General features: G+C 40.1%; 1 protein-coding gene and 1 long non-coding RNA gene across 2 annotated transcripts in view; one reads left to right on the top strand and one right to left on the bottom strand.

Moving 5' to 3' along the window:
* Window positions 1–12,594, bottom strand: part of FRMPD3 (FERM and PDZ domain containing 3) — a 137,424-nt gene that overhangs the window by 8,313 nt on the left and 116,517 nt on the right. Inside the window, exon 14 of the mRNA XM_066356097.1 lies at window positions 9,160–9,304. Within this exon, the coding sequence (XP_066212194.1) occupies window positions 9,160–9,304 (145 nt within the window). The remainder of the gene's footprint in view (window positions 1–9,159; window positions 9,305–12,594) is intronic.
* Window positions 1–12,594, top strand: part of LOC136385322 (uncharacterized) — a 46,539-nt gene that overhangs the window by 9,227 nt on the left and 24,718 nt on the right. The gene's annotated exons all lie outside the window — the stretch shown is intronic.

Raw genomic sequence — 12,594 nt, 5'->3', positions numbered from 1 at the left:
GCTCTGTTGTAGCCCCCCAGTCAAGGCACATATTAGAAAGCAATCAATGAACAACTAAAGAGACTAAGGAATTGCAACGAAGAATTGATGCTTCTCATCTCTCACCCTTCCTACCTATGTGTCCTATCTGTCTCTGTCACAAAAACAAAAACAAACAAAATAAAGAAATAAAATAAATAAATTTGGTATATTTACATTTATGTGGAAATTAAACATTGCTAAATAACCAATGGTTCAAGGAAGGAATTGCAAGGGAAGTTGGAAAATATTTTGAGATAAAGGAAAATGAAGATACAGCATACCAAAACTTATGAGACTTTACTAAATTAGTGTTTAGAATCAAATTAATAGCTGTAAATGCCTACATTAAAAAAATAAGAAAAAATTTACATCAATAACCTAAACTTTCATCTTAAGAAACTTGAAAAAAGAGTGCAAACTGTACCCAAAGCAAGCAGAAGGAAAGAGTAATGTAGAGAGTATAAAAAATATTAAAAAATCAATAAAACTAAAAGTTGGTTCTTTGAAAAGATCAATGAAATAGATATACATTTAGCTGTATAGTGTAGCAAGAGAGAGAGAGAGAGAGAGAGAGAGAGAAAATTCAAGTTAGTAAAATCAAGAGTGAAAAAAAGGCCATCACTACTGACTCTACAGATACAGAATTGATTATAAGGAGAAATCATGAATAAGTTTATGCCAAAAATTAAATAACTTAGATGAAATGAACAAATTCCTAGACATGCACAAACTCTCAAAAGTGACTCAATGACCTGTGGTGGTGCAGTGGATCAAGCATCAACCTGGAACTCTGAGGTCGCCTGTTCAAAACCCTGGACTTGCCTGGTCAAGGTACATATGGGAGTTGATGCTTCCTGCTCCTCCCCCCTTCTCTCTCTCTCTCTCTCTCTCTCTCTCTCTCTCTTCTCTAAAATGAATGAATAAATAAAAAGAATTTAAAAATGACTCAAGAAGATAGAAATTCAAATAGACAAATAATAGAAAAATAAGTTAGTAATTAAAAATTCCTCACTTCCTCCAAAAAGTAAAGGTCAAGCTCCCAGATGGCTTTACTGTGAATTTTTCCAAATGCTCAAAGAAGCATTTATACTAAACCCCTCCAAAAAAAAAAAAAAAAGAAGAGGAGGGAACACTTCTCAACTCATTCCATGAGGCCAATATTACCTAGATACCAAAACCAGACAAAAACATTACAAGAAAATGATAGAGCAATCAATATTTATCATGAATATAGATGCAAAAGTTCTCAACAAAATACGAGTCATCTGAATTCAACAACATATAAAAAGAATTATGCACCATACAGAACCAAATGGGATTTATTGCAAGTGTGCAAAGTTGGTCTAACAACCAAAATTCAATTAATTTAATACAACATGTTAATAGACTAGAGAACAAAACTGTATAATCATTTCAATGGACACAGAAAAATCATTTGACAAAACTCTCCACCCTCCCATGATAAAACTCAACAAGCTATAAATAAAATGGAACTTCCTCAACATGATAAAGACTATCTAAAGAAAAACTCATAGCTAACATCACAGTTGATAGTGGAAGACTAAAAGCTTTCCCCGTGAGATCAGGAAAAAGTCCAGAATTTCTATTTTCACCACTTCTATTCAACATTGTAATGAAAGATCCAGCCAGGACTTTTTGACAGTAAAATGAAATATAAGGCATCCAGATTGGAAAGATAGATGGAAAAGTATCTCTATTTACAGATAGCATGATCTTGTACATAAAAAAAACCCTCAAGATATTCACTAATAAACTATTAGAAATAAACAAGCTCAGCAATGCCTGACCAGGCAGTGGTGCAGTGGATAGAGTGTTGGACTGGGATGCTGAGGACCCAGGTTCGAGACCCCAAGGTTGCCAGCTTGAGCGCAGGCTCATCTGGTTTGCGCAAGGCTCACCAGCTTGAGCCCAAGGTTGCTGGTTTGAGCAAGGGGTCACTCAGTCTGCTGTAGCCCCCGGTGAAGGCACATATGAAAAATCAATCAATGAACAACTAAGGAGCTGCAATGAAGAATTGATGTTTCTCATATCTCTTCCTTCCTGTCTGTCTGTCCCTATCTGTCCTGCTCTCTGACTCTCTCTGTCTCTGCCACAAAACAAAACAAAAATCAATTGTATTTTTATATTCTATCAATGACCAATCTGATAATAAAATTAGAAAACAGTTCTATTTATAATAGCACCAGAAAAAGTAAAATGTGCACTTAGGCATATATTTAACAAAAGAGCACAAGACTTGTACACTGGAAACTAGAAAAAAATTGTAAAAGAAATTAAATAAGATTTAAATAAATAAAAAGACATTATATGTTCATGAATTGGGAAACAATAACGTTAAGATAGTAATACTTCCCTAATTGATCTACAGATTCAACATAGTCCCTATCAGAATCCCAGCTGACTGTAGAAATTGACAAGATAATTCAAAGAATCATATGGAATCACAAGGGACCCAGAATAACCAAAACAAACTTAAAAAAGAACAAAGTAGGAGGATTTCCACATACATATTTCAAAGCTTACTAGAAAGCAATAGTAATCAAGACTGTGTGGTACTGGCATAAGGCTAGACATATAAATCAGTGGAATAAAATTGAGAGTTCATAAAGAAATCCTTATGTTGTGTTTGAATAGCCCAATTTAAAAATTGGCAAAGGATTAGAATAGACATATTTCCAAAGAAGATATACAAATGGCCAACAAGCACATGAAAAGATGCTCAACATCATCAGCCATGATGCCAATAAAAACCACAACAAGATATACTTCACATGCACTACAATGAAGGTAATGAAAAAGATAGACAAAAACAATGGTTGGCGAGGATATAGTGAAATTGTACCCTCCAATATTACTGATGGGAATGTAAAATGGTGCAGTCATTTTGGAAAACAGTTTGGTTGTTTTTTGTTTTTGAAGTTAAACATAGAGTTACAATCTAAGCAGCAAGACCAATCTACTCTTAGGTATATACCAAGGAGAATTGGAAACATATGTCCCTAAATAAACATGTAGATAAATGTTTATTATGTTATTATTCAGAGTAGACAAAGGGTATAAACAACCTAGATGTCCATCAACTGATGAATGGATAACAAATGTGGTATATCCACACAATGGAATATTATTTGTCTATAAAAAGAAATGAAGGACTGATATATGCTACAACATTTATGACCCTTGAAAACATATGCTTAAGTGAACAGAGGAAGCCACAAAAAGACCATATGTTGTATGATTCGATTCCATTTATCGGAAATGTCCAGAAAAGACAAAGCTACACAAACAGAAAGTTCATTAGCGGTTGTTTAGGGGTGGGATGTGATTAGGAGGGGAATAGAGAATGAGGTTTTTTTCAGGGGGATGAATATTAATAAGTACAGAGCTTGTTTTAGGAGGGGCAAAATATTCTAAAATTAAATTGTGGCAATGATTGTACAACCCTGTGAATATATTAAATCTATTTAAAAACACTGAGTTGTGAACTTTAAATGAGTGAATTTTATGGCTTGGAAACTATTTCTAAATAAAGTTGTTTGTTAAAAAGAAGTACAGTGCCGGACACATTATTAAAAAGAGGAAAAATGTGTTCTGCACTTGAAAGCACTTTATTCTACATGATCCTGACAGTCCCTCATAAGGTAGATTTTTTTATTATATCCTTAGAATACAGATGAGGAAACTGAGATCGTTTATGGAACTTGCTTGTGATCACACAGCTAAAATACAGCAGAGTAGGACTAGAACCCAAGGCTCCCTGACTTTGGATCACAAGCCCTTGCTGTTTTCAATAGAACATGTTGCCCTTCTAAATATAGTCAATGTAACTACATTGACTGGGTTCACTTTAGGCCTCAGTAGCTGTATCTGGGGAACTCCGGATCAGCTGGGAAAATAGTATGCAATGACCCTCTGAGACTTAGAGAAGAATTGCTCTAGGGAAGTACTGAGCCAGGAGATCAAACTATCAGTTCAAGAGATCTCTACCCCCAGACATTGTCCACAGGTCCTGGCATTGCAGCAGGTGCTAATCACCTATGAGACAGCTGAACAATCTCAATTGGCTGCTATCAGAGGTGGCATGTCAAATGAGGAAGTGCTAACTCCTCTCAGACAACGGCTGAAAGTCTAAGAATGGCTTCCCTCTTTGCAAAATGGAAGTATCTCTCAACACCAAGCTGTCAAGGCCAGGTGATGCACAGTCCACCACTTGGTACTGTGATTTCCAGATCCAGGGAATAGCATGAGACAGTGCAGAGGAGAAAATGTCCCTGGAGAAGCTTACATCTCCCCAAACAGAAGAATAGAATGCCAGTACAGCCAGGAGCTGTTAGCTGATGTCTAGGACAGCCTACCTCCCAGATTGAAATTTGCTATAAATTGCTTATCAGCTTTCCCAAGGGGATGCCCTAGTCCAGGGGTCCCTAAACTACGGCCCGCGGGCTGCATGCGGCCCCCTAAGGCCATTTATCCGGCCCCCGCTGCACTTCTGGAAGGGGCACCTCTTTCATTGATGGTCAGTGAGAGGAGCATATTGAACATCCCATTAGCCAAAAGCAGGCCCATAGTTCCCATTGAAATACAGGTCAGTTTGTTGATTTCAATTTACTTGTTCTTTATTTTAAATATTGTATTTGTTCCCGTTTTGTTTTTTTACTTTAAAATAAGATATGTGCAGTGTGCATAGGGATTTGTTCATAGTTTTTTTATAGTCCGGCCCTCCAACGGTCTGAGGGACAGTGAACTGGCCCCCTGTGTAAAAAGTTTGGGGACCCCTGCCCTAGTCTATCCCTCTGTACTCACCCACTAATTCAGAAGACTGACTTAAAATTTTTTTGCAAAGAACAGGATGGTAATCCAAATGGAGCTGTATTAAAAAATAAACAAAAGCAACTATACTATATACACACACACAACATTGATACAACTGACTTTTTTTAAATTTTATTTTTTTGAGGGAGAGGAGAGAGAGAGAAAGTGGGGTGGGGGAAGCGGGAAGCATTAACTTGTAGCAAGTGCTTCCCATATGTGCCTTGACCAGGCAAGCCCAGGGTTTCAATCCAGCGACCTCAACATTGCAGGTCAACGCTTCATCCACCACAGGTCAGGCACAACTGACTTCCTATTGCTTGGTCTTGCTGTATTCTACAGTCCGATAATCATTATTGGTCACAAAGCCAAATGACCAAGAGGCCTTGCAAGAACCCCATTGTCCTTTCTAAATCATCATAAAAAAAAGAGTCTGTTACAGTCACTCTAGCTTTAGTACTCTGTGCATGTTGCCAAGTTTTAACTATATGAAAATTGGTAAGCCATGAGTGGTATACATATTAACCATTAACCAAAATGTTTGATTCACCATTTTGAACTGTTTTCTAATCATGGGAGAAAATGTAGAGTGAAATCCTCCTCTACCTGTGCCCCAATTAGGTCCCCCAAAGCCTTATTTTCCTGGATTCCCCCAGGATACATGAGCTCACAGCAGAAGAGATGGCAGATGCCTCTAGGTCCCAGTATAAGTGGAAGGTTGGCATTTCTTTGAGATTTTCTCTAAGTAGTGTCCCCACAACCAGGTGCTATTCTGTTGTGCCAGTTGAATTTCCTCTATATAAATGCAAAGGCACTTACTGTATGGGCATTATCCCTTTAATCGTCTGTCTGTATTCTTCCACTTGACTGTAAGCTCTGTCAGGGCAAGGACCATGTCTATTATTCACAGCTCTATCTGCAGTGCCTGACACATAATGAATACTTAAGAAACAGTTGTTGAATGATTAAGTGAAATACCTAATTTGGGAAAATTACTGATAAAACCTAACAGGTAATCTCTTCCCTTCCATGTTCCCATTTTCCTTTTTTTCTGTGTCTCAGGGAGAAGGTGATGCTCTGTCTTTTCCAGTTGGTGGTTTAATAGCATCCTTTAAGCCCAGTTGGCTGAGCATTGAGATGGGTTAACTGGCAGCCAGAAGCTGCTATGAGATAAGAATGTTGACCTGGCTAGAGAGACCAGGCTCTGAGTGGGCTGGAGCTCTATTCTCTGAGGGAAAAACGCAGATGACTCTTCTCTTTGCTAAACCATAGTTGGCACTAGGGCTTCTGTTTTGGGATGAAGGTGGGGGCTGGTGGAGGAAGCCAATCTCAACTTTGTACCAGGAACTGATGGCCCCTCACTGTAACTTGGGAGGTCTCCTCAGTAGTGCTGCTTGCTGTTGCCCTTGGGGAGTGGTGGAATTCAGCTGGTTCGCACCAGTTTGGCAGAACCAATACCTCATTTTTCACTGAGTTTGGCAAATTGGTTGTTAAAATAGCACCTGTAATCAGGTTTCTCTCTAAGGTGGGTGCTTGGGCAGCTGCCCAATGTGGAAATCACAAATTGACATTCCTTACTCTTTTTGAACGTTCATCTGTGTAACAGTGTATTTTAAGCATCTGTAGTAATGTTCATTCTGTCCATAGGTGAAAAAAATTACAAGTGAGAACGCCAACCAAGAAGCAATATGGAAATATCTAAAATAATAGTTTTATTGTTTTTTGTCAGGTGTTATTCAATATTTTTTCATTAATATTTTAAAACTCTTTTTTATAACATAATCTAGTTTTGTGTACCACTTTAATTGTTCTTATTTAAGTATTAAATGCATGAAATAATAAACTACCTTTTGGTATATATATATTTTAATATACTTAAAACGGTCATTAGGGCAGAAAACTGGTTCTTAAATTATTTGAATCTCATTACTGCCCTTTGGTCATGGGATAAGATGTGTACACCACCCCTGACAGGGAGAGCCATGAGACTCACCTTGCCACATGTACCTAGAACACTGGGTGGCTGCCGTCAACCCAGCAGCGAATAGCCCCAAAGGCCAAGTAGGAGGCCGCAGCATTTGCCCAAGCTCCTGGGGAGGTCAAGCAGAGGAAGATTTAATGGTGGGTGTACTGGGCCCTGACTTCTGAAGGGTCCTGCAAAACCCCAACTTTATACTCTTTTTTTCTAATGACAAGAGGTCCAATATTTTCTTCTGTGCCTGGGGCCTCAATCGACCTTAATCCACCTCTGAGGTCATGCACTACAAACAGTGGGGACACCACAGTGGTCTATCCAGCTCTTGCATGAACAGAGAGGTCCTGTGCTGGAGGCAGCCTGAGCCCCTATCATTCTGCAGGCTCAAGGAGAGGGGTTCTCATGAATCAGGGAGGGGCTCTTAAGCCATGTCTAGCATTTATAGAAGTTTCCTTTCTAAACCACAAGAGAATCCAATGAAATTGATTTGCATTTGGAAAAGCAACACGAAGAAAGATAGAATGCATTCTGTGAGACTGAAGGGACACAGGAAGCCCGTGTTCCTCATGTAGTGCCACTATTTCCATAGCAAGGGGACTACTTAATGAAACCACTGGTTAGGGTGTTGATGGGATATCCGACTGAAACCCTTTGAAAGATGGGGTGAGACTACAGAACTACCCCAGGGGCCTTCTTAAAATGGACCCCCAAACAACCCTCACTTCTACAGCCGGTCCTCAGCTGAGCTCCAGGCTCTTCTTGTTTCCATTTCTCTCTCAATATCCTGCTCAGTAAGAGGTATAATTTACTTAAGAATGATGACTGAGAGGAAGACCACAGGTGACACTAACAATGCTAATGCTGGCTTTGCCATCATTTGGCCATCATAGATTTGATAGCACATATGACCACCCACTTTGGAGCAATTCACATGGAGACATGTGACAACTTAAACCCCTGTGTTCTTTCTAGTTATTATTATTATTATTATTATTATTATTATTAATACTTTTAGAGAGAGAGGAAAGGAAGAAGGGAGAGAGACAGACAGAGAGGAAGATAGAGATAGAGAGATTGATTTGTTGTTCTACTTATTTATGCATTCATTGGTCGATTCTTACATGTGCCCTGACTGAGGATTCAACCTGCAACTTTGGCCTTTCAGGATGACGTTCTAATCAACTAAGTTACCTGGCCAGGGCCCTGGGTTCTTTCTATTCCCAGTCAGTTCTCTTACTTCTCTATGTGGCTTTCTTCATATGCCTTGGGGCCACCTATCCTTTCCTAAATCTATTTTTGGTGGATTGCCTTCTAATTACTGCAGATAATGCTGAGCTGTAAACATGGCCTTTTGTGATGTTCATGAAGAAAATTAGGTGAAAGGGTATGTGTAGGTACAAAGCCCACTGAGTGCTGGATCATCAATCAGGTGTGTGCTTCTATTCTCAAATTACTCCATATAGATCAGATATGACCAAGCTGCAAGGCAAGACATACTTGAAGAGAAAAGAAATAGTTAAGCAGTAAGGCAAGTGTAAGAGGAGTCTTTAGCATGTGAGGAAGGAAACTACTGGGTGGTAAGTCTTAACTCCCACTTGTGATGTTTGGGTGCTGGGGTAAGGGGAACACTCATTGCAACTACATGAGCTTTAAGTCTAATATGTGGAGTATCTTTTATTTGGGTCTCCCCCTTCTCTTCTCATTTTGGTTTGGGGAAGCATTATCTGGACTGAACTGATTTTCCCAAAGTCCCTGATTGTGTCATCGTCAGGACAGTTCTGGGGAATGGCTTCACTGAGCTGTTTGGGGGCTGCATTTCACTTTATGCTTAGTGGTCATCTCCTCATCTCTAAGCCTCCTGCTGGATTATATTCTGCACAATCTTTCTTGCAGCCTCTTACTTTAGGCAGCTGTCAACCCCCTTATGATGAACAAAAGAAAGCTTTTTATCTTCATTTTCAGCTTCCACTTCAACAAAGTTGGAACACTCATGTGTCTCTCCTAGATCAGTGTACCTCTAAAGCTTTGCCTTAGATTCAATGAGATTCCTTAATTGGTTCTATTTATCACTTGTTTGCTATTTTTATTTTACAATTGTTCACTGACTCAATCACAATGTGTTGTCACAGGCATCCTTTGTGGGGCAAGCCTATCTGAAAGCCAGCTGTCTTTCCCACTGGTTTGTGCCAAGTGGGATGAAGTGGTACAGCATCAGTTCCTGGTAAATAAGGCACTGGCAGATGGGGTGAGCACTAAGGCAGTTGAGCTCCTCCCTCCATATCTCCAGGACCGGAAGGGCCTCTGCCACACCAAAAAATGAGGCTCAGCCCTACCTGCCTTGATCATTGGAGGTGGAGGAGGCTGGCTGGCAGGTCTGGAGAAGACCATCTTTCTGGAATCCATCAGGAGGCGGCAATACCCTGCAATCAGGCAGGCAAAGTTGGTGGCTTCGGGCCACTCCATCAACAGCACCAGAGGCTGGGGGAGAGACAGAAAGAAAAATGAGGACACGAGAAAGAGGAAGGCAGGTTCAATTTCTGGAGAATGATAGTAAAGAAAATTTGCATAGTTATGGGAACCATAGTTTCTGAACCAAAAATTGAGACACATGGCCTGACAAATGATTTTTTTCTGATTTGAAATTTATAGTAAATTCTTACCCAGGTACCAAAACTAAATCTACCTTAATTACACATTTAATGAACCACATTTACTGAAAATGATTAAATTTATAAGACATCATGTGACTGTCATGGGACTTCTATTGGGTTGTTAGGGGTTGGTAGATGTGCAAGCCAGCTGGGAAAGCTGGGGTGAACCTAGGAGTCGAGGCTAGACTGGGGAACATCCTTGATAGGAAGTTCCTTGAGTGCACAAGCTATCTCTAGCTCATCTCTATAACTACCTATGATACCCAGAACAGCTTTTGGAGATGGACACTCTGCAATCAAGTCCTCACTGTGCCTTCCAGGACAAAGTCTTTCTGGTCTGCAGCCCTGCTCAGACATTTAAATGCTCCCCTTTTCCCTCTGTTTCCCAAACTGTTCTTGAGATGTTAATTGATTATCTTTAAAAGAGTTCCTTGGTCAAATACATGTGTGAAACACTGGGTTAAACAAAGCTATATGGATAATTGTACTTATGGGAATTCTTAGATCCTTTAATATATTAATGTGTGCCGCCGAACTTTAAGAGGGGGGTTTCAGTATTCCAACTTTTTAAATTATTTGATCAAAAAAATCTGTTTTCATAGAACATGTCATGGAGTTCTCAGGGTTTTTAATTTTGTTTTGTTTGTTTGTTTGTTTTTCTGTTTTGTTTTTAACCCACTTTGGGAAATACTAGCATACTCTGTTGACTTCTGTTCTGACCTTAAATCTATCACATTAAGCCTGGGATTAGCTAGTTGACTGTGTCAGAGAGCTGGCAATGATTTGTCAACACTATCTCTACTACTACTATTACTACTACTACTACTACTACTGCTACTACTACTACTACTACTACTACTAGCACTACTACTACTATTACTACTAGCACTACTACTACTACTACTACTACTACTACTACTACTAGAATGAAAAACTGAGCACCATTTTAATAAACCTTCCCAATATCTGTACTGTAATTTTAAAAGGGTGGCTTGAAAATAAGTTTACGTCAGTTGGATGTCAGCCATGAGAGCATTGTACCTGGGGTAGGGCAGTGGCCTTTAGATTAAGACCACTGAAAACTGGACAAGCTGAAGAAGGACCTTTGAGTTGTTGGTTCTCAGACCAGGCTTACAAGCTAAAATAATTAAGAGGAGACAATGAGTTCCTTCTTTGACTAGTGAGAAAGCTACTGTACCAGTTCAGGCAAGAGGTGATTAAGGCCTCTACTAGGACAGTGGCAGTAAAAAGGGACATCATGAAGACCTGATGAAACTTGGTTACCAGCTAGACTACTAACCTTCTTTGCTGGATCATCACCTTGGGAATCATTCTGACTCCGCATCAGCCCAGCTTTTAGTTAAAAAGTTGTACCAGTTTTCTTTGCTGTCTGCCAGAATCTCAAGATATAGCTTGAGTTGAATATTTTGTAGTTCATATAGCCCAGGGGTTGACAACTATTTCTTATAAAGGGCTAGATAGTAAGCATTTTAGGCCTTGTGAGCCATAAAGGTTCTGTTGCAACAACTCTGCCACTGCAGTGTGAGAATGGCCATAGATAATCCATAAGCTAAACGAATGGATATGATGGTATTCTAAGAAATTTTTATTTAGAGATACAGGTGGTGGGTCACGTTAGGTTCATGAGCCATAGTTTTCTACATCATTTATGACTGAAGCTTCATTCCAGCTGAATACCATAGTTTGTATTCATTTTTACACCTCTTTGTTTGTTTTATTTGCCAGTAGTAATCACCTTCTCCGTTGGAAATTCTCCTGGATTCTGTTTCTGTGAGGTGATACTATGTTCTGGTTGTGTAATCTCTGACCATTTCCATCTCTCTCTCTGGCCAACTCTTCTTGAACAACCTCCCCATTCAATCAATGCCCCAGGCTCAGTCCTTAACTCTTCACTCTTTATCACCAGGTCATCACTTTCATTTCTGTGCCAGGGATTTCAAAATCAGCATCTCTGGTCTTTTTTTCTCTTGAGCTCTTTTCTATCTCAGAACTCGTACAGTGCTGTCTATACCACGCAATCTTGTGCTCGATTGGATCCTATCTTGAATTGTTTAATAGTTATTGTATATTCAGTTACACTATAAGCCACAGTAAGGTATATGGATTCTTCCCTTTAGGCAATGAGTTAGTGCTACTCTTATAAAGCTTGCACAATACCATCAGCAAAAAAAGGAATGGTTTTTGCCAAAGGAGCAATGGTTCCTTTCTATAGGGAGGAAGAGACCAGGATGAGATGTTATGTTTGGGTCATTATTAGGAAGGGGCAAAGGGGATGTTTGTACCTCCAGTTAATGGATGTACATCAGTCACAACAGAATGGTAAACTATGTGTACAACAAAGTATAGACAAAGGGGAATAAAATTGGAGGGGACATGAGATATTTCTTTCTGTCTCACCTTCTGGCAGAAGGCTACAGAGAGATTTGGGTGTGAGTAGCTGCTACCACTATTACTATGAGGGCCCAAGACTCACTAGGCTTGCCTCAGGAGTTATCAAAGATATCATGGCATTTATTGATGTTGCCCCATTAAAAATAAAATTATATAAAAAAAAAGATATCAGCCCTGACCGGTTGGCTCAGCGGTAGAGCATTGGCCTGGCGTGCGGGGGACCCGGGTTCGATTCCCGGCCAGGGCACATAGGAGAAGCACCCATTTGCTTCTCCACCCCCCCCTTCCTCTCTGTCTCTCTCTTCCCCTCCCGCAGCCAAGGCTCCATTGGAGCAAAGATGGCCCGGGCGCTGGGGATGGCTCCTTGGCCTCTGCCCCAGGCGCTAGAGTGGCTCTGGTTGTGGCAGAGCATTGCCCCCTGGTGGGCAGAGCGTCACCCCTGGTGGGCGTGCCGGGTGGATCCCGGTCGGGCGCATGTGGGAGTCTGTCTGACTGTCTCTCCCCGTTTCCAGCTTCAGAAAAATACAAAAAAAAAAAAAAAAAAAAAAAAAAAAAAAGATATCATGGCCATCCTTTCTGCCATTGCTTTATTTAAGGCTTTTACCATCTTCTTTTAAGACCCAAACTTCTCAAAGTATGTGTGAATGAATGACAAGTATACGGAAATCTTGAGCCCCTCAGCCTCTGGGTCCTGTTGCCTCCAGC

The sequence above is a fragment of the Saccopteryx leptura genome, chromosome X (assembly GCF_036850995.1).
Source record: "Saccopteryx leptura isolate mSacLep1 chromosome X, mSacLep1_pri_phased_curated, whole genome shotgun sequence".
Lineage (NCBI taxonomy): Eukaryota > Metazoa > Chordata > Mammalia > Chiroptera > Emballonuridae > Saccopteryx > Saccopteryx leptura.
Note: the sequence above shows the minus strand (reverse complement) of the source record. Positions and strands in the feature narration are given on the sequence as shown.